This window comes from Xyrauchen texanus, chromosome 24 (genome assembly GCF_025860055.1).
Source record: "Xyrauchen texanus isolate HMW12.3.18 chromosome 24, RBS_HiC_50CHRs, whole genome shotgun sequence".
Classification (NCBI taxonomy): domain Eukaryota; kingdom Metazoa; phylum Chordata; class Actinopteri; order Cypriniformes; family Catostomidae; genus Xyrauchen; species Xyrauchen texanus.
In genome coordinates this window covers 13,782,308-13,804,492 of record NC_068299.1, presented here as the reverse complement: position 1 = coordinate 13,804,492, position 22,185 = coordinate 13,782,308, and the positions used below count along the sequence as shown (strand labels likewise).

The 22,185-nt window shown below is 38.1% G+C and overlaps 1 protein-coding gene across 1 annotated transcript; it reads left to right on the top strand.

Annotated features, from left to right (window-relative positions):
* The first annotated feature begins 304 nt into the window (after positions 1-304).
* Positions 305-8,424, top strand: LOC127617424 (cytosolic 5'-nucleotidase 1A-like). Its single transcript, XM_052089385.1, has 6 exons — positions 305-357; positions 462-566; positions 976-1,096; positions 1,701-1,835; positions 6,166-6,347; positions 7,206-8,424. The coding sequence occupies exons 2-6, from the start codon at positions 462-464 to the stop codon at positions 7,509-7,511; spliced, it is 849 nt and encodes a 282-aa protein (XP_051945345.1). The 5' UTR covers positions 305-357; the 3' UTR covers positions 7,512-8,424.
* Positions 8,425-22,185: the final 13,761 nt, after the last annotated feature.

The window sequence follows — 22,185 nt, the reverse complement described above, 5'->3', positions numbered from 1 at the left end:
CTGAATAGAATGAAAGCAACAGGCGACAAAAACAAGACAGGACACCTGTGGGAGAGTTTGAGAGTCTTTGACCAGCCTGTCCACACCTGCTCCTAATGTACGTGAAATGAGCTGGTTGAAGGTAAAAGCACTATTTTGTGATTATAATGTCATATGAGTTCACTATCTCAAAAGGGAGTTTTTATTGTGCAAACATTCCTTAGCAGGGCAGAGTAAACCACAGAGCATGATTGCAATGTTTACGTAACAGAGTTGGGATGTACAGGGTGTACACCTACCAGTACAACTACCATATAAAAACCTTTAGCAATTGTTTTGCTGCCCACAAACAGAGAACACATCAGTCAAAAACCAAGAGTAGGAATGAAAAAAAATAGGAAAACAGCAATCTCTTCTGAGAACATAGAAGTATGTTGTGTGTTCCAGTTTCCTTTCTTTAACACTGTATCTTTGTTTTTCAGATGTCATCATTCACCATTGCTGTGTCATCATGTGCATTATTCAAACCGAAGAATGGGGATACAGAAGGATACAGAGATAAAGGAGTTGCTTATCCATTTGTCCAGGTACCAGAAATCCAGCGATGTGATTTACTCTATATAAACCGCATATTTTCTATATTTAATCAATAATGCCTAAACATGTCACCCGTAGATCCAGATTGGAAATTAAAAGTAGTAATTTGTAATTCAATAGTGCTATTATTAAAGAATTTAGAAGAGAGAAAAATGCTTTTTTGAATCATTTTTGTTTCTTTGTGTTAGCTATTTGAAGTGAAATGTGCATATTGTATGCAATCTGTCTGAATATTTTATCTTTTACCTTTATTTATGGATTTTGTCTGAAATATTTTTTACAGTATTTTCTTGCTCAGAGGGTAATTACCATTAACCAAGAAATAAAAGCATAGGTGTGTATGTAAGATTGGTGTCATCAATCTGGCACTGACAGTATGTTTTGGTGACTCTGCACTAGGCTCTAAAAAAGGTGAACCAACGTTTGGAAGACCGGAGCCAAGCCCCTGAGAATCGGTTTAAAATTGTGTTGATAACTACCAATTGTCAGGACGTGGCTTGGCTAAAAGAAAGTAAGTACAGTAAGTAAAGGAATGCTGGTTTAATTTTCTATTTTAATTAAAGGACTAGATCAATAAAACATGAAAATTGACAAAAGCTTAAATTTTGAATAATGTTCATGCTGCTCTATCACATACACTGCAAGCAAACAGTGACCAGGGGAAATCAAACTCCAAAAAGCACCATTAACTAGTCCATATGACTCATTTGTTTTAAGTTTACTGAAGCTTTCGCCTACCTATAATTTATGTAAGGAACAGACTTTAATTCTCTGACAGAGAATTGAGAGTTAAGGCAAAAGGAATGATTTTCAGTTAAATTTGGGTCTATTCCCCACACAAAGATATCACAAAGCTGCTTAAGAGTCATTTGGATAACTTTTATGGTACTTATTTTAATGGTACTGAACCTTTCTGGAGCTTGACAGCCCATGGTCACTGTCTGCTATTGTATGGAAAAGAGCAGCATGAATGTTCTTTCTTTTGTGTTAAAATGTGTGATTTGAGGGTGAATTATTCATTTAAGCCAATACAGAACCTGAAGCATCTCATTTTAATATACAAAATAAAATTTAAGCCATGATTCCAAAAATATTATACTAAACAAGTTAATGATGTGATGTAGTCTGTGCAGATTTCAACACTGCCCAGATCTGTGAGGTTACTAAAGAAAAAACTGTTCTTGATCATCTTAAAGACATCAAGCCTATTCTCTTCCTGTCCACGAACCAAGAGCATGTGAAAGAGGCCATTAATGCAGGTGAAGGTTCAAGTATATTACATTTTCTTTAAGCATACAGAACATTATGTCTACATTTATGCCACAGAGCTGTTCCGCTGACTTACCTTTAGCCTTATAAACACACGACTGCTTTGGTCCTGCTTACCATTTCCTGACAGCACCATGTTTCCAATATTACTGCATTATGAATTAATTATTATCAGAGCATTACTACTTGAAATGCAATGTGATTTCAAATAGAACTAAATTACATTAATTAAGCCAATTGAATTAGGAGAGTACATATTTCAAAACAGTGTTTCGCATAAGGTAGACTGTTGAAGACATTGTGCTCATTAAACCCCCAAAAAATCTAAACATATGATACAGTAGCCCTAAAAAGTACAATCCAGTCAACTTGTTCGGAGGATACATTCTCACTCCCAAAGATGGACTCCTTTAAGAATTACCATCCATAATCAAATTAGCAGCAAGTTCACTGAACAGTGAACCAACTAGACTTTATTTTGCATTTATCTATCAGAATGAAGAAGGTATGTCAATAACAATGCCTTCAATTCAACAAAACTTTAACAAGGATAAGATTTGTATGATGTACGATTCTTATGCCAGTTGCCAGGTAGCCACATTAACGAACTAACAGTGGCTAACTGTTTAAGTTACAGATGAGCTGACCAAATATCTGGATTCATCATTATCCGTTGATAATTTGTAGTAGGGATGTGCACGGTTACCTTTTTTGCCATTTGGTTATCACAAGGTTTCACAAACAGTTATTCAAGTTTTGTTGGGAGGCGGAATGTGGGAATAAATTTTTTTTATTGCAGTGGAATTTCCTCAAACCTAACTCAGAATATCAGCACAGTGAGCTATGAACCTAAATAAAATACATAGGTCTTAAAATTATAAAATCTCACTATAAAGTCAAACCGAAATTATCCAAAAACTAGTTTACATTTCAATGTCATGTGTGTGGATTTACACAGCTGCATTTAAATAGCCTTTTTGGAGTGCCTTGATTTTTAAATAGTTTAAAATCAGATGGCATTGAACTCATCTAATTATTGTATTTAAGTCTGCACACCAGAGCAAATGGAACAAAAACACTATCTTGCCATTAAATTGGATCTTTGCTTTGTTAAAAATAACCTGGAATCAAGTTTAACCTGTTGATACGCACCCCTTTTTTGAGCACAAACCATGAAAATGACATACCTGAACTTAAATGGTTGTGTTTACTGGACCCTTTGGAGTATGGACACAGGTGTAGTATATTTTAAGCCAGTGGTGGACGAAGTACACATACCATGTACTTGAGTTAAAGTAAAGATACTCAAGGTAAAATATTTCTCAAGTAAAAGTAGAAGTGCTGCCTTTAAACATTCACTTGAGTAAAAGTACAAAAGTATTTGCCTTCAAATGTACTTAAGTATCCAAGTACTATGATTTTTTATGGCCATAATGTCCTATTATAATTTGTCACAAGACTCTTGCTTAACTCAGTCTACATGAAGACTAATGTAACTCTTGGCACACCAATCTATTAATAAAATGACATTAATTAGTCAGATGTATATCTATATATATATATATTTGAATTGAATAAATGTTTTGTGTGTTTAATTTTGGAGGGAAGGGGACTGTTCCCATAAGGTAAAATACATTTACAGTATTTACTGTATATATTTTTCTCGAGTGTCTATGGTCATAATTATTAACATCCTAATGTTATGATACATTCACATAAACCTGCACAACGCCATTAAATATATATATATATATATATATATATATATATATATATATATATATATATATATATATACACACACACACATATATATATACACACACACACACACATATATATACACACACACGCACACACATACATAGAATATATATATATATATATATATATATATATATATATATATATATATATATATATATATATATATATATATATGTTATGGGAGCAGCCAATTTCCCTCCAAAATTAAACACAAAAACGTATTAATGCAGTGTTTCTGCTACTCCCCAGAAAAAAATGCTATTATATGCAAGTCATTTTAGTGTCAACATAATAAGCAATGTACATTATGCGTCAATATTTACCGATAATTGCTGCAATAATAGCTGCTGCTCTCTGCCCCGCTTAAAATCATTGGCAACGCAGTTTGTTTGGAACTATTGAGAGCTACACGAATCACGTGACCGCGCGGCGGCGAGATCAATGTTGCAACCGTCTATGTTCGCAACTCTCATATTTAACGGCTCTGGGGTGCGTTTCCCGTACAACGACGTAACTTGCTGCTCCACTACCGTAGTACGATGCACTGTTGAAGAAATCAACTTGCTAGTCATGACTGTTTCCCGAAACCGTATTGTCGCAAATTGGTTGTTCAACCACGTTGGTTAATGATGTCACACATGTGGTGAAGTAAAAACTACTTTTAATGAATCTGTTTGCGATCAAATTAATGCTAGATGTTTTGCTATAAATTACGGACATGTCATCTGAGGACTATCTCATATTTTTCTCAGTTATTTGCTTTATTTCCAGATTCAATCATAGGCTCGTTCTTACGCACTAGAGCACGTTCACACATGCGCACTCTTCAAAAACGGTGCTTTAAATCTATTGACAAACTAAAAGATATAAAGGACATTTGTGTGTCTTCTAAATAAAAGATACTGATTGTACTGAATGTCATCTTGCTTATTTGGCTCAAGATAATAATTTATTAAGCCCACATGTTATAATAACAAGTAACTCTGCTTCTAACCACAGGTCGAGAGCTGTCGTTCCAACCACACAACTCTGCGATGCTGTTTGCGAATGTTCGTTGGAACGATGGTTTCGGGAAACACCGACTCGCTGAACTATGATGATAACGACGGAACTTGCGACCATAGTTGGCTAACGATGCTTTTGGGAAACGCACCCCTGGTTCGCGCTTAGTAGATGCCGCCAAGGCAAGTTCAAAACGCGCGCTGTACTGTGATTGGTGGCTCGTTTGACCAGTTACGTTTTTATCCACTCATAAATAAAAAGGAACGACTGATTTTGAAAATGTAGTATAGTAAAAAGTAAGATATTTGACTTTGAAATGTAGTGGAGTTAAAGTAAAAGTCTCCCCAAATTTAAATACTTCAGTAAAGTACAGATACGCAAAAAAGCTACTTAAGTACAGTAACGAATTACATTTACTTCGTTACTGTCCACCACTGTTTTAAGCTTTATTTCCCAATTAATATAATTAATATATGTTGTAATTTTTTAAAGTTAGAGAAGCTGAAGTTTATAGTAATGGAAATATTTTGTTCTGAACATGTTTTTATAATCTAAAAAGTTTATGTTTCAAATTTGAAGATGATCTAACAAAACAATGTTCTCTGTAAAATCGCTGCCAGTATACAGAGTCAAATTAAATGCTCCGCCTTTCAAGATGACACAAAATCTGACTGCACTGCTTGGCTATTATGAATAAAACTACGCCGTATTTTTAAAAATAGACTTTGGAGACAGGCTCATTTTGTTTATGAGACTCCAATATATAAGATCATATGCAGTTTTACATGAATGCTGCTCAGATTGCATAGTTTTTTGAAGAACAATGATGAGGGGGATTCTTCCAGGCGAGATCTCATGTAAACAATGGAGAATATATATATCAATATTTCCCAGATTGATCACTTTTATTGACAAAAAGTGCTATTGGATGTATTTCAATGAACACTTGACATGGACAATTGACCCAAGTGTGGTGAACTGGATTCATCTGGCGATCGCGTTTTCATAACAAATGTATGAAGTCCGTTTTCAACTTTATTCTCGTAATTTTTACTTTATTATCAAAATATTATGATATGACAATTGCAAATTAAAATTGTTAAATACTTTGCACTATTTTCTGCACAATGAACAGTGAGCCGACAAGTTCTTGCTTTGATCCACACTTTAAATTAAAAACGGGTTTGATCCATTTATTGTGCGACTGAAGTTTGCTCATACAGGTCTGAACCTGCGCTTAATATAATTATTATTTGACAGGTAGGGTGGTAATTTTTTTAAGTCATGGAAGGAAAGATTCTTCTTATTTTGATATAATAAGCTTTGGGATAAGCCTCCGGATGACACACAAGTCTAGTGACGCCCCTGAGTAAGACTGGTGACATGGACACAAGGGAAATGTCACTCTCTGTGCAAATGATGGGGCTGGGGGGATGAGGCAAAAAAAACCTCGTCATTACATAAATTCCATTACTGCACTGAGAGAGAGGACATCAAGTACATGTTAGTACTGGAGAATGAAATCTGTCTTCACTTTTCAAATGTTTTCAGGATATGGAGCAGCCACCATGTTCCAGGGAGATTACCTTGTGCCAAGTAAAGAAATGTTACGTGTGGCCTTTGATGGAGATGGAGTCCTGTTTTCAGATGAATCAGAGAGAGTCTTCAAAGAGCAAGGTCTAGAAGGTTTCATTCAAAATGAGCACAACTTGGAGGACACATTGCTGGGACTGGTGAGATATTGGTCTAAACTTGCTAGTATAGCTGAATCTTAGAGGGCAATGTTAAAGTTAAAACTGCTTTCTAGTAATTAATTAATTAGAACTAAGAACGTGTTGTTATAATAGGTTTACAGTCTATAAAATAATGGTTAAATATAAATTGAAAGTTTACATTATTGTCTGTGGTAAGTAATCAATTCCACAAATGCTCTATAGACATTAGGTTGAAAATAAACAAGAACATTCCTTTAAAGGGTTTGGACCAAACATTTAGTTTTTGATTCAACAAATTCAACAATTATGTAATACTCCAGGTTCAAAACAAGTTAAGCTCAATCAACAGCATTTCTGGCATATTGTTGATTACCACAACAACTTAGTCTTGTCCCTTCTTTCTTTAAAAAAAAATTGAATTACAGTGTGGCAATTTCAAAGGAAGTAAACGAGGCCAATTTCTGGAGGGTTTACAGGCAGAAATGTGAAGCTTATTATTTTACTAAAGCACGTACATTAATTCTTCTGTTAAGATTTGTGCATCATTTGAAAGGTTGTATAAATCATCTTTGTTTTCAGCCGTTTAAGGTTTTTAGGTTTTAGTGTTCACAATGTTACATTGTTACGGCAACCAAGTTGCAAATTTGGATATAACTTTTACACAGTAAAGGTTAGTTAGTGATTTTATAGCACTAAAATCATATTAACATAATAATTATGTCTTGTGGCTATACTTGAGTGTTTTAACATTTACTTATTTGCCACATTCACTTCCACTGCCGATTAAGCTCAACTTGTATTGAACCCGGAATATTTCTTTAACTCTCTAAAAAGTGCTGGATTCCAATAACATCTGAGTGTTTATTTATTTTGCAGGGCCCTCTAAGTGATTTTGTTCAAGCATTAGTACACCTCCAGTTACTCCAGCAAGATTGTCCAATCCGTACCTACCTCATAACATCACGTGACACCAACAGTCCTGGAATCAGAGCCCTAAAGACTCTTCAGAATAAGAAGTTAGAAATCAATGAGGCCGTCTTTCTCTGTGGTAGTCCAAAAGGGCCTGTGCTGAAGGCAATCAAACCTCACATCTTCTTTGATGACCAGATGCTACATGTAAAGGGAGCCCTTGAAAATGGGGTCATTGGTGCTCATGTACCATTTGGTGTGAGAAATGAGTAAGAATATTCTGGTTTGAAAAGATCTGATATGGCCTGTCCTGTAAGTGATCCAGCCACATATCCTCTTCTATGATTCTTAATAGGGAAGCTCCAATTTTGGTGATAATTTCTGCTCATGTTTTTAAAGGGTTAAAAGAAGGAATGAATAATGAATCAAAAAGAAAATTTTGATTTTTAGGTATTGTTGATTATAATTAAATGGTGAAATTAAACAAATTAATATATTATCAACCAAATGTCTGAAAATGTTTCTTTGTTCCAGTTTAACTGTTGTTAACCCTCTGGGGTCTGAGGGTGTTTTCAGCCCTGGAGAAGGTTTGACATCCCTTGACATTTGTGCTTTTTTCAGTTGCTTAAAAGCATATTAATGGCTAAAGTCTGATAACACTGTATTCAGCACAAACTGGATTACAATAATATGTGAGCAACATGTATGTAAAGGAAAATAACATTTATGCATGGTTTTTGAAAAAAAAATTGTTTTAAGTCATTGAAAGAAGGCCATATAACACATAATAAATATTTGTCCACAAGCTTTTTGAGAACTAGATCTTGTAGCCTAGGGTTTTTGCTACAAAATGACGTGAAAATGACGTCATCCTGATCACTCATTCATACAAAACAATGTAGTAATTGAACTTTTGTAATACAATTTTAGTGTTGAAAGGTAATATGCGAGGAGGCATGAACGATCATGAATATTAAGGTAATTTACACCTGAAGAGACAAAAGACACCTCCCCTGGGCCTATCAATGAGGGATAGAGAATGAATGTGAGGAGAATTAATGATCAAAATCAAGTTTAAAGTTAAAAGAAGTAATCTGACTATACATTTTCTTTACATAAAGACTTTACTTAATTTTAGACCTACACTACCATTAAAAGAAGTCTCTTCTGCTCACCAAGGCTGCATTTATTTGATACAGTAAAAGTAAAACAGTTTTTACAGTAAAAACATTGTGTGAACTCTTTTTAAAATTTAAAAGAACAGTTTTCTATTTGAATATATTTTAAAATGTAATTTGTGATCAACTTTTCAGCATCATTACTGCAGTCTTCAGTGTCACATGATACTTCAGAAATCATTATAATATGCTGATTTTCTAATATGGGCATATTTAAAGTGCATTTTACTCATTTACACCTGAACACATATTTGTAAGCACAAGCTTTGTTGATGATAATGAGGCAGCATAAACACTGGTAAAATATAATTAAACATTCATATTATTTTTATATCATATCATATTTATTTCATACAGCATACAATTTAAATATCTGCTTTAGCCAAAACAGCATTTAAATGTAACTAAAACTTGCCTATTAGGACATATTTCAAATGTCAATACTCTGAATCCTGGCTGGCAAGTCTGGAAACAGTCCCACTAGTAAAATATGAACATGTTTATATAAAATAGCATGTCAGCTAATGAGAACTAAAGGACTTACTCATCTGAAATTGTATCCTCGGCTGGATCAAGTCTCTCTTCAAAATACAAACAAACGTTCATCGGAGTACCACTCTTCTTCTGAGGAAAATGTTAACTCTTTCTTAATATCCAGGAGTTTGATCGCATGTGTATCGTTACAAACACGCAGAAAAGTTGAGCTGTGTTGTGTTGACATTAAACCTCTGAACACCGTCAGGGCGTACACCATTTGCATTGATCGTCTCAGCACATTAGTGTATGAATGACGCGCTTTGCTGGTGGGTGTGATCACATTACAGATAATGAGTTGAGTCAGAAGAAAATGTACATCGCTTTGTTTCATACAGATTACATTGCAGGAGAATATTTGTTTTAAATTTGAATTGTTTTATTTAATAGTAGACATTTTAAGCTTTCTTTAGACATATGTTTCATGTTTGTGTGAACAGTATTCACAGAGTTTCAGTTCATTTTTGTGACGTGTTTCAGAAATATGCTCGTGAACACAGAGACTGCTGAAAGCTCACCCTTTTTATTTTACAAAAGCACAAGATTTTGTTGTTATTGTGAGTGTACACAAATAAAAGTAGACCCTTTATAGTTTCTAATGATGTCTTAAACTTATCTGTACCCAAGTATTTTAAGTTTTTTCCGCTGTATTTATGAAAATATCCAGCAGGATGCGCCGGCGCAGAGGGTTAACAGTAATGTATTACACACCACATATTCTCTGCACATCTGTTTCTAACCCCAATCCATAGTGTATTTCTGATAACACACCTCGCCTAGAGAGAAACTTCAAACTCAATAGCAGGAGAACCTCTAGGTTAATGTCGTAACCCCCATTCCCCGTTGGAGGGAACGAGACGTGTCGATGTTGTGACACTAGGGGTCACTCTTTGGAGCCCCAAACACCTTTGATGTTTTAAGAAAAGGCCAATGAATATTGGTGAGTGGAATTTGTATGCCACTCTCTGGACATATGGGTATAAAAGCAGCTGATGTGCAACCACTCATTCTCTATTACAGCGGGTAATTTAGTGTTGTGGCAGGAGGGACACAATGTCTCATTCCCTCCATCAGGGAACAGTTCTGGGTTATGAGAGTAACCTAGATGTTCCCTTATCCGTCACTTACACACTGTTGTGTCGATGTAGTGACACTAGTGTTCCCTATATGAAACGCCACAACCAGCTGAACTGTGTTACGTTCCTCGAACAAGTTGCATGGACCCTCACCCCCGAAAGCATAAAAGGGGGGTCAGATATGTCCACAATGGGAACAGGCTGCACCTGTTGGTTCTGCCTTTTCTTCTCCCGGAGAAAGAACTCGCTTGATTCCAGCTGGGGCCAAACGTATTTGCATCAGGGTAGGTGTCCTTGGAAAAAGACAACACAGAGACCACACCCTGCTCAAAGGGGAGGCAATTGTGTGGAAATACGTCACATGGTCTTACTAAGTCTTGTCGGCAGTGTCGCATGTGGAGAAGTCCCCATGGTAGGTCCTACCCAGAGGGGACGGAGCTCTACAAACACGCCAACTCTGCCCAAGGGGAGACCTGGGTCTACCATCAGGGAGACAGTGTCATGGAAGATTACATCATATGGGGTTACCAACAGGGAACCAACACATATGAAGCACCTATCCCAGTACAGGGGCCTAACTGAACAGGGCATACTGACACAAGTACTGGGCCTGGTGTTGAAATTTGCTTGCCGCATGTGCTGGTGGAGGAATCCAGGGTTAACCGATCCCAGGGACTCACGTGGATGAGAGAGCGCAGGTCTTCCCCTTGGAAGGGGAAAGGCGCTTATGTGCCAGCGGTACACCCAGCCAGCTGCCCGCATCCTTACCTACCAACACATGAGACAAAACTGGTGCAAAGGTACTGGGTGTTGCCCAGCCTACTACTCTACAGATGTTTGTTAGAGAGGTGCCATTGGCCATGGCCCAGGAGGAGGCTACGCTGCTGGTAGAGTGCGCTTGTAGTCCCAAAGGGGATGGCACACCCTGGGCATGGTATGCCAATGCGATGGCATCCACAATCCAGTGGGCAATCATCTCTTTGGAGACAGTGATCCCCTTCTTAGTTTACACTTACTTAGTTTAATCATTTGAAACCATGACTTAAACTATACATAAGTAATATTTACATTATATTCATGATGTTAGCCAGAGGGGAACTGGCCCCACAGTGAGGTTATTGTTCTCCATTAATCAACATCTTATGGAGTTTTGTGTTCCTTGCCACTGTCGCCTTCAGCTTGCTCAGTGGGGTTATTAATACAAATATTATTTAATTGCACAACGTCTATGCAAGTTGGCTCACTGGGGGAAATGCGTTCATGCGCAGACCCTGGGGCCAGCTGTGCACCAGTGTGTCCGTGCTGAGGGGGGCTCAGACAGGGAATACCACAGCGGGCAGTTTGAGGATTCTCGGGAGGCAAACCGGTCTAAATGTGCCTCACCGAATCGCCTCCAAATCAGCCGGACCACCTGGAGGTGGAGCCTCCACTCTCCCCTGAGCATCACCTGCCATGACAGCATGTCCGCAGTGCGATTGAGTTCGCTGGGGATGTGAGTGGCTGGGTACTTGAGCAGCTGCTGGCTCCAGAGGAGGAGATGGCGTCACCCCAGCTGGACTTGGAAATGTCTGTCCTGACGATGACTTGCCTGGTGCCCTGCTCTAGGGGAACCCCTGCCTGTAGAAATGTCAGGTTGTCCAAGGGCTGAACAAGTGGTGGCTGATCAGCATAATAGTCACACGATGCATGCTGCAGTGCCATGCCCATCTTGGTACCCGAGTCTGAAGCCAGTGCTGAAGCGGTCTCATATGCATCATGAGGGGCATCGCCGAGGATGCCATATGCACTAGGAGATTCTGAAATTGTTTCAGTGGGACAGCTGTTCTCTCCCTTAAAGCCTTCAGGCAATCCAGCACCGACTGAGCAAGCTCGTTCGTGAGTCCAACTCCATCCCGAGAAAAGAGATGCTCTCTGTCAGGCGAGCTTGCTCTTTTCCCAGTTGACCTAAAGCCCCAATCGGCAGATGCGGGTGAACACCAGGTCCCTGTGTGCACACAACAGATATTGAGAGTGAGCTAGGATCAGCCAGTTGTTGAGATAGTTGAGGATAAGGACACCCACTTCCCTTAGTGGGGCAAGGGCTGCTTCTGTGACCTTCCTGAAGACGCGAGGCGACAGGGACAGCCTGAAGTGCAGGACCTTGTATTGGTATGCCCGACCCTCGAAGGAAAACCGAAGGAACGATCTGTGACGTGGCAGGATTGAGACATGAAAGTATGTGTCTTTCAGGTCTACCGCCGCGAACCAATCTTAGTGCCGGACGTACAATAGAATGTAACTCTGCATGAGCATTCTGAACAGAAGCCTGTACAGGGCCCGATTCAGTGCCCGGAGGTCCAAGATCGGTCGCAACCCACCGCCTTCCTTAGGCACGATGAAGGGGCTGTATAAGCCGCTCTTCACATCGGCTGGAGGGACAGGCTCTATCGCGGCCTATCGCGCCCTTCTGCAGAAGGACTGCAAATTCCGCACATAGGGCAGCGGCGTCCTCACCACCTACTAAACTGATAGCGTAGCCGAGTCAGATCGCAATGGGTTGGAGAGCTTAACCACGCCTCCAAACTCCGGGCGAGGGGCATTAAGGGGAAAACCGCTCTCCTGACATACCCGTGGAATGGGTCTCGCGGTGGAGCGGGGTGGGAAAACCGCTCCTGACGTACCCGTGGAATGGGTCTCGTGGTGGAGCGGGGCTGCATCAGGGAGCCTCGTGTCCAGATCTCGCTGTATAGGGAGAGACGTTAAAGCACATACCTTGCTCCGTATACCCCACGCAGGACTGGTCGGTGATGGGGGAGGAGGTTGAGTGTCCTAGTATCCTGCCACAACCATGACCATGAGAGGGGGGGCGTCAACTTCCTGCAGGGAGCTCTACCCTTTAGAGCTCTAAACCCTCTACTTCCACTCTAGCCCGACGCTCACTGCAGCCCGGTCAAGCATGGCAGTCAGCTCGGCATCAGCCTCAGACTGGGCGGCCACACTCAAAGACTGGGCAGCCCAGCCAAGTCCTCTGCATTGGACTGAAGCACTCAACAGGCGCTGCCGAAGCACCCAGGGGCATTCTCTGCACTTAGGAGAGAAACCGCTGTGATGAGCAGTAAAATCCAGCAGCCGCAGAGATCGCGCTTTGCTTTTTTGCAGAAGAGAATGGATTGGCAGTGGAATGCATCAACACCGCTCGGCTCCGAAGAAAAAATCTGAATAAGTAGTTGCACACCAGCTCCTTTTATACTCGTATGTGCGGGGGATGTTTTCATTGGCCTTTTCTTAAAACATCAGAGGTATTTGGGGCTCCCAAGAGTGACCCCTAGTGTTACTACATCGACACAATGTCGAGTGATTGACAGATAGGGAACCAATGGTTCCACATTGTTTAAAAAATTATTTCACCAATAATTATAATAATAACAATAATAACTGTACAATAAAAGCACAACACCACACTGAGAACAACCCAATGAATGTGCGGAGGAGATATGACATATAGTACACTTAAAAAATATAAAATATGGAACAGTTCATGAGTTGCCCAATTAGGGTTTAAACCAGTAATCTTCTGATTCCCAGTCAAGTGCACAATTCACTGTTCTACACAGCAACAACTTTGTCAGTCGCTAAAGACACATGCCAAGCAAAGAGTCAACACTGTCAAGCATATGTTGTTACTGCTACAGCATTGTTTAAAAACAAAAACAAAAAAATTATTTGATTTGTTTTGTCAGGTCAGTTTTTAGATCATCTGAGCCTAATTTGGAGAGAATTAGATAAAATTTAAGCAAAAAAAAACAATTTACTTGGAGTTCCAGTACCTTAGGATCAGCCACATAATGCCATCTCACCAGCAAGCACCATCTCCTATCAGATCATTTTGAATCAGCTCCAACATGTAAACCATCCCCTATGGCGCGACCAGAGGCGTGTTGCTTCAGCAGCGTGGGGGACCTGGTTCAGATCCCGTGTTGAAACCATGATGTTATCGTATTCATATAATCAGTAACGAGCGCGATTTTGAAGTTGCATTTTTATTTCTAACATTATATTTTTACTCCATTGATGGTTAAGTTTAGTTTGGGGGTTGGGTTTGGAGTAGAATTTATAAAATAAGCATTTCTCTTCACTGTATTACAGCCTGCATAGCTGAAAACAACTTGCTTCCCAACTCGTTTTTGGCACACCTCCATGGACATTTCACCCGGAAAATGGAGCACACACGTTCCCAACAGTTACCGCTTCGATCACTGGGGGATGAGTTTCACATATCGTTAAGCACAGACAAATTTCAGCTAACAAAAAGTCAACCTACTTGTGGCAGCGGGGGCGTGGTCAAGCGCCCGTCCGGGAGAGAAAATGGTAAGGGCGCTTACACCTGAGCTAAATTATGTCTAACACCTGTGTCTAATTTCAGTAAGCATGGGGAGAGCGGCATAAAAAGCAGCAGCCACAGAGCCTCAGGAGAGAGAGAGTGCCTACACCCAAACCACCTACTAGTTAGAAAGTCTGCTGTACAATTGTATGTTTAGAAAGTGTGTACATTAAAGAATATTACCTTGAAGCCAAGAAGCTCTGTTCTACGTGTCATCCTTGGGGAAACCTTTACACTACTGTTTCCGATTTCACTGTGATTAGTAAACACTAGGTCACCCTAAGAACATGATGCTAAAGACCCCTACAAAGTTTAATTTTAATACAGCAGAGCATTGGCAAGATACAGCTTGACTTCATGTTTTTTGTTGACCTGGTTGAATTCATTAAGGGGTATCTTGGTAGTGGTGATGAATATAAAAATCTCTGAATATGTATTAAAAAAAATTATTCACATGGTAATTTCTGTGAGGCAAGGTCTGAATACCATCTGAGTCCATTTTGTTTAAGATTGGAAAATGTTTCTAATAGGAACAGCAAAAGAAAATGATATATAGCTGTAAACAGCACATGAGGAATTGATGGAATCCACATACTGTACCATGGTATTGGTACAACTGACTATTTTTTATATTTCATTACCAAAAATGACCTAACAAATAATGGCACAATACTACCCACATTTAATGTGTGCACTGATTTGATGTTTCAAGAAAGTCAGTCACAAGGATTTGAAATGAAATTTGGGATGATAAATAATGATAGACTCATTTTATTAATGGTACTATTCCATTAATTGGTTTACGATTCAGTCTGAATCATTAAACTGCTCACTCATGCACTGAATTGTTTGGAGTAAATTCTCACTCAGTAAAATGGTAACATGATACTTAATACAGAGAAAACAAGCAGAGCGCTGGATGAAGTAGAATACTTACCTACAATCAATTTAAACTAAATCCTATCATATACCAGTGATTAAGAATGTCTTTATTTAGTTCCAGACTGGTATGTGCAGCTCTCATCAAATTCTCTCATCATTTACATTACTTTTGTCCAAAATTTTGAAGCTACAAAATCCACATAAAGGCAACATAAAAGTAATATAGATGACTCTGGTTGTTAAATCTAGAATCTTCAGAAGTGATATGATAGGTGTGGGTGAGAAAAAGATACATATCCTTTTTGAATATACATTTTCCTGGGTCATTATACGAAAACGTGCCATTTCCCACTTTTAATGTGTGATTTTCAAAGTACTGTTTTGAAAATCTTTAAGCCCCTTTTTGGATGAAGTAGATCCTTACCTCTCAGGAAAATGTGCCGTGCCATCTCAGGCTATCTTATTGTTTTTACTTTTTTCATACAACCAACGTAAATGTGTGTGTTTGGTCAACCCTGTTACTGACATATTATTTACTTTTTGAAAAGGTTTTAAATACATGTATAGTTCAAATATGATATACTGTGAAAAATACCCCCGTTACATTAAGAGTGTTTGTGAATTGAGAAGATTGAAAGTTAGATTTTTTTTAGTGGATGAATACGTTCATTTGCAAATGACACTCTCCCAGCATCTTCTGTTTTAAGAAAAATGTATGGAAACAAAAATAAAACACCTAAATTCAACTTTGAGTGGATTATTAGCCTCTCTTACTAAACATATACAATTAGTTCATTACTTTTTTAATTTCATTTTTTAAATGATATTAGAATATTATACAAGTAACAGGGTTGACACATCAGTAACAGGGTTGACAACAGTTACCGTATTGGTTATACTGCTTGTTTGAGTAACAGTTATGGGTGTAATGGAGTCTTAATTGGACATTCATAAACCTTTAATTCAACATGACTAATCAGCATATTTTTGAGACAGCTCTTTTGAGATATTTTAGCATAAAAATTATGAAAAATGATGATGATTCTGCGGATGTAAATGTAAACCAATTGTTTTATTAAAACAATTACATTGCAATTAAATGATCAATTGAACATGTTTGGCAATGCTGAGTTAGCCCCACCCATGTGCATGCTGTATCAGGGGACCTCACACAAAGTCACCTCAAAACTTTGGTGTTTCAGGACCCTTCAGAAATCAACACATTTCTGCAATTTTCAGCCATTTCTTTGGTAACTACATTGATATTATGTCAAATAAGAGTTAAATGTATTGTTTTTTGTGTATGAACAAATAATACTAATCTCTAGGTCAAACCATTAGCCTTACAGAAAGATGGATTGCCAAAGAATTAAGCATGTGAACTGCAAACACTAAATGTTTTGTGATTCATTTTACATTCATTTACAAATAAATACATCATAACTTGTTTTGTAGAGAAGATTATTTTCATAAATTAACTTTTTTTTTTAAAGATGGGCTTAAATGGTACAGTGCCACAAAACGCATGAAAACTATAGCCAATAAGCTTGAATGAAAAAACTTAACATTTCTCAATGTGGGCACAATAAAAAGTACTAAATCAATTAATTTTTACATTTTGTGAATCAATGAGGATGTGGGCTTATTTGGAACACATGCAGGCTTAAATGGCGCCAAAGTACCAATTAAGCCCATGCCAGACTTCTGACTTTAGTCCTAAATTATCTTAACGTTATATTCTAAATTGTACATTAACTAATTAATACATTTTCAAATGAGAGATAAATCTTGCATTTTAACAAATTATTTTTCTTATAAACTATGTCAATATCTATGAAAAAAACCTAGACTTAGATTTTGGTGGGCTTAATAGGTACACTTGGCACTCCCCATCAGTCATTTAGAACTGAAGAAACCTCTTGGATGAGAGGCAAAACATCTTCAAATATGGAAGTACCAAGTCCAGTTGCCCTTGATTTAACCCTTCTTGGGTATACAACATGGGTAAGACACACAAAATCATACTTTCGTCAACCCTGTTACCCTGGAATGGTAACAGGGTTGACGGTAACAGGGTTGACGAAAAATGTTATTGGCGGCCATTACTAGCCATGAGGTATAGGTAATGACACCACATTATGTGCCTTAATGAGAGGCTTAAATGTTGTTATATTATGTAAATTTTTAAATATGTACAAATAACTTTTTAACGTATGCTTTTCTGGTAACAGGGCTGACACAATGAGCGTGTCCCCGTCTTTCAGACATTACATAAACTCAAATAAAATTCATAAAAAGAAGAGAACACTTACTTGTCTTCTACCATCAACTTCATGAAAGGCAGAAGATGTCACTTCCTGAAACTGATGCAACTTTTGGAACAGTCCATTATCTTTAAAGAGGTGTTTTCATAAAAAGTAACAGGGTTGACGAGAACCTAGGGACCCGACTAAATTGTGGTTTTTTTTTCACAATTTGACATGTTAAGAATAAAATCCATTCATGACTAATGAACTGACACTTAAGGCTTTATACAAGTATATGTTTTTTATGATAGTTTGACTTTTTTGGCCTCGATAGCAAGTAGAAGTAGAAAAATCATACTGAGGGACAGGCCATTTTCAACATTTCTGCAAGATGCTTTGCACAAAAATGTAATTAAAATCCTTTAAAAACAAAAGATACAGAAATTAATTTATTCTTATATTATGAGACATATTATGGAAACTAAATTATAAAATATTTTATTTGTTTTATGGTTTATTAAGATTTACAGAGCTTTTTTTTCTGAGGGACACAAAATGGCACGTTTTCGTATAATGACCCTCCTCCCCTGCTCAGTCAATCTCCACTTCACTTTCACATTTTTCGTGATTCACATTATTTATGCATTTCGCCCCCTAATGAGAAGGGAGGAGAATTTATGATAAAAATTACTTAAATATTGACCTGTTTTTCACCCACACCTATCATGTCATGTCTGAACACATGGATTTAACCACTGGAGTCATATGGATTACTTTTATGCTCCCTTTATCTGGATTTAGCTTCAAAATGTTGGTGGCGACCTACAGAGCTGAAATATTCTACTAAAAATCTTAATTTGTGTTCTGCAGAAGAAAGAAAGTCATACATATCTGGGATGCCAGGAAAGAGTGTAAATCATGGGAGAAATGTCATTTTTGGATGAACTATCCCTTTAAGGAAACTGGTTTCAGTACAGCTTGATAAGCACCTTATTTTCATCTTACCAATGCCTCTGAAGGCAGCATATTCCAGTTTCCAGATGCAGCCATTATCTTCACATTAATTAGTAGGGTACCATGGGGCTAAAGGCTCCATGGGGTAAAAAGCTCCTTTGATTTTATTTTCTCCCAAAACACTAAATAGCATCAAAACAACCACAAAACTTTCCTAAACAATGTCCTTGTCACTATACACTGCAAAATTTTCCTGATTCTGTCAGGATGCCTGTTTGATCAGCCTCGTTGTGTTTGTGTCTGTGTCATTGTTCGTCCGTAGCGATTGGCTGTCTTGTTTGTCCGCCCGTGCGCTTCGGTGTGTGGTGTTTGTGTTCGTTCACCATGTGTGTCTGCACATGTTGTTTTCTGTGTGATCAACTGTCAGCTGTCGCCCCTCCCTCTTGTTACCTTGTTAGTTCAACATTACACTTCCAGTCGCCTACAGCTTGCTCACAGGGGTTATTAATACAATTATCATTTAATTATTTTTAAACACTATTAAAATGATTAATCGACTTTATAGACATTACAGTTTTATCGTCTGTTAATGCTGATATTCTGTAAAGCTGCTTTGAAACGATGTGTGTTGTGAAAGGCGCTATATAAAATTGACTTGACTTACGTGTTACTCCTCATTAGCCTCTCTTTATATTCCCCTTGTGTTTTTTATCCCTTGCCAGATCGTGTTTTTGCATGTTGTTATTCACGTCTTGCTAATCTTGCTTTTTCCTGCTGTTTGTGGTAGTCTAGTTATCTAGTCAAGTTTTATTTTTCTTCAATTTTGATTTGCTTTGGATTCCTAGGTTTTTCCTATTTTTTCTTTTCTTTTGCTGTGTCTTGATCCCAGCTTGTTCAACCCTGATTTGATTTATAATTTTTTATCTTTATTGATGATTTCTTTTTATATTTCCTATACATTAACTTGGCATAGTTTATAGGTTTTTGCATTATTTTTCCTCATCCCCTGTGGCTTGCATTCCGAGCAGTTTAGTCTTTTCCCTTTTATCTTTTTTTTTTCTCTCCAGTCTTCCCGTCTTCCAGGCTGCTGGACAGAGCTTATTCCCCCGCCACCTCCGGCCTACCAGCAGTCATCTCCCTTCCCCTTTGCCGCGCCTCACCTGCCAACACTGCCCGTTGCTTCCCCCGTCTCATTCGCCACCATCATTGACCTCTTTTGCGGACTGCTCTTGGCTGGGACTTTCCGTTCTATGGACCTAGCCTACGCTTTCTGAGGCCGTTATTATCTGTGGACCTTATCCTGTCCGGCTCGTGCTTGTTTATTTCCCAATAAACCGTATAATGGCAACGTGAATACATCACACGAGAGACTGCTTGGAATCCACCCTCTAGTGAAGCCTAACGGAAGCAATGGTTAATAGTTAAAAAGTACTTAAATATTTATCTTTTTTTGCACCGATCATGTTCACTTTAGAAGACATTAATTTAACAGCTGGTGTCGTATGGATTATGCTTAAACTGACTATAATATTTGAAGCTTCAAAAGAGAAATCTCCATTCACTTGCATTTTAAGGAATTACTAGGCTAAGATAGTTTTATATTCTTCTTCAAATGTGTTCAGGTGAAGAAAAAGTAATACACACCTGGGATATCATGTAAATAATGATAGAATTGGGTGAAATATCCCTTCAAGTGGGGTGGATAGATTTGTGATGAAGAATGTTCAAAGTGGGCTCACATTGTGTCACGATTCCCCGTTGTCTGCTCAGTGTTTCTCCCCTGTCACCTGTCCCGAAATACACTTCCCATAATCCCCTGCCCTCATCACTGCCAGTGTCATTGATCTCACCTGTTTGTAATTTAATCATCATCCCTGTGTATTTAAGCCCTGTTTTTTGTTCATTCGTTGGTCATTGAATGTTATGGTTGTCCTTGACTGTGTTCCTGCCGTGCCCTTCGTCTATGTTTCTCATGTTTATATTTTGTTATCCCCTCGAGGATGTTTTGTTTGTTCCCTGTGTTGTTTAGTTATCTTATTCACCTTTTGCTCCTTCACTAATAAATGCTGCATTTAGATCCTCACTCCTCGTCTGCCCTCGTCTGATTCATAACACATTGACTGGTCCAATCACAATGGAGTATAATTTGTTTAGAGAATACTTGGAGATGTTATGAAATGTCAAATGTGATTGGAATTAACAAGCAATTATGCACCCTTTTCTGAAGTGGTTATTTTGAATAAGCATCGTATTAGTTTGTTACTCAAAGAAGTATCTTGCAGTCTCAAAATGATTTGCATAAGTTGACAAATTGTGCCCAATAGCTATTGCTCCGGTATGTACACTATATCAATATAACCCCCCTGGGGGCCTTTTACACCAGGTGTGGGGTAAAAGGCATCCCTTTTTATCATATTTTTCAAAACGTCTTTCTGCTGTTATTTCTTTTAACACATGTTATGTTGCTCCACCAATATTCAATAAAAATACATTTAGGCTATTTGTTGAATATTGTCTGTGTCACCAGATGTAACCAGAGAGTAAGGATTCTGTATGGGGCGGGGCGTGTAGTTATTTCACGCTATAAATAGCACGACAGCGAGTAGACGGGATAACTTACTGACGCTTTGACTTTTAAAGTCCGTCTCCTTCCGGTGTTGTGACCCCGAAGCGCCATAGCGAGCTGTGAGTGTGGCATTGTTGTTCTAATACAAAGACGTTGGTATGTTTTTATTTATTGATTTTATGTTAAACGCAGGGCGGAAGTCCTTGATGCAAGAGTGTGAGGGCGTGGGTGGTTTAATGGGGCTAGTGCCGAGCGCTGGATGCCGTGTTTAATCCATAGCCACGAATCATTCAACCAGTCTATGTTTTGCTCTTGGATTACGATAGAGGTATGTGTGTGTTAGATTGTTAGGTTTGGTTTGGTGTTAAACATTTCATGCATAATCATTGAATTATCTAACAATTCTGTAAGTGAAGGTGTAATGATGTTGCATGGAATTTGTGGCAGAGGTCTATTTGGATCTGTATTTTAGATATTTATGGTTTGTTTTGTGTTTATTTGGCAGATCCTCCTTTGTGGAGTCCTATGCACGTGGACTTCTGACGTCTAGGCCCTGCTGTTTTGTTTATGATTTATTTTCATTATAATAACCTTAAATTTTTGGTTATATATATATATATATATATATATATATATATATATATATATATTTTTTTTTTTTTTTATTTTACCTTTATTTTACCAGGAAGTCTCATTGAGATGAAAATCTCTTTTACAAGAGAGACCTGGCCAAGGTAGCAGCCATACATAAACACAACATAGTAACAAAATGTTATACATACCTACAATCATGTAAAACAAAAAATAAGAAATCATTCAAACACAATGGCCTCTCAAGAAAAACAAGCACATGTCTCCTTTACCACATTCTTTATGATGCTCTTAAATTTATCAATTGATATACACGTTTCTAGTTTAAGATCTTTTTGCAAATTATTCCATGCCCAGGGTGCATAGTATGAAAATGCAGTTTTTCCCAGATCTGTCAAAACCCTGGGAACATTAAAAAGTAACCACTTGGAGGAACGTAGCTGATAACTAGCAGAACTGAGACAGAGGAGAGAACAGAGGTAAGCTGGAAGTTTACCTAGCATGGCTTTATATATAAAAATATACCAGTGTTGTTTTCTACGGGTAGTCAGTGCTGTCCA

Coding starts and splice junctions, on each gene's coding strand:
- LOC127617424 (XM_052089385.1), top strand. CDS start 462: ATGTCATCATTCACCATTGCTGTGTCATCATGTGCATTATTCAAACCG. Junction 1,836..6,165: donor GAAAGAGGCCATTAATGCAG/GTGAAGGTTCAA, acceptor AAATGTTTTCAG/GATATGGAGCAGCCACCATG. Junction 6,348..7,205: donor AGGACACATTGCTGGGACTG/GTGAGATATTGG, acceptor TTTATTTTGCAG/GGCCCTCTAAGTGATTTTGT.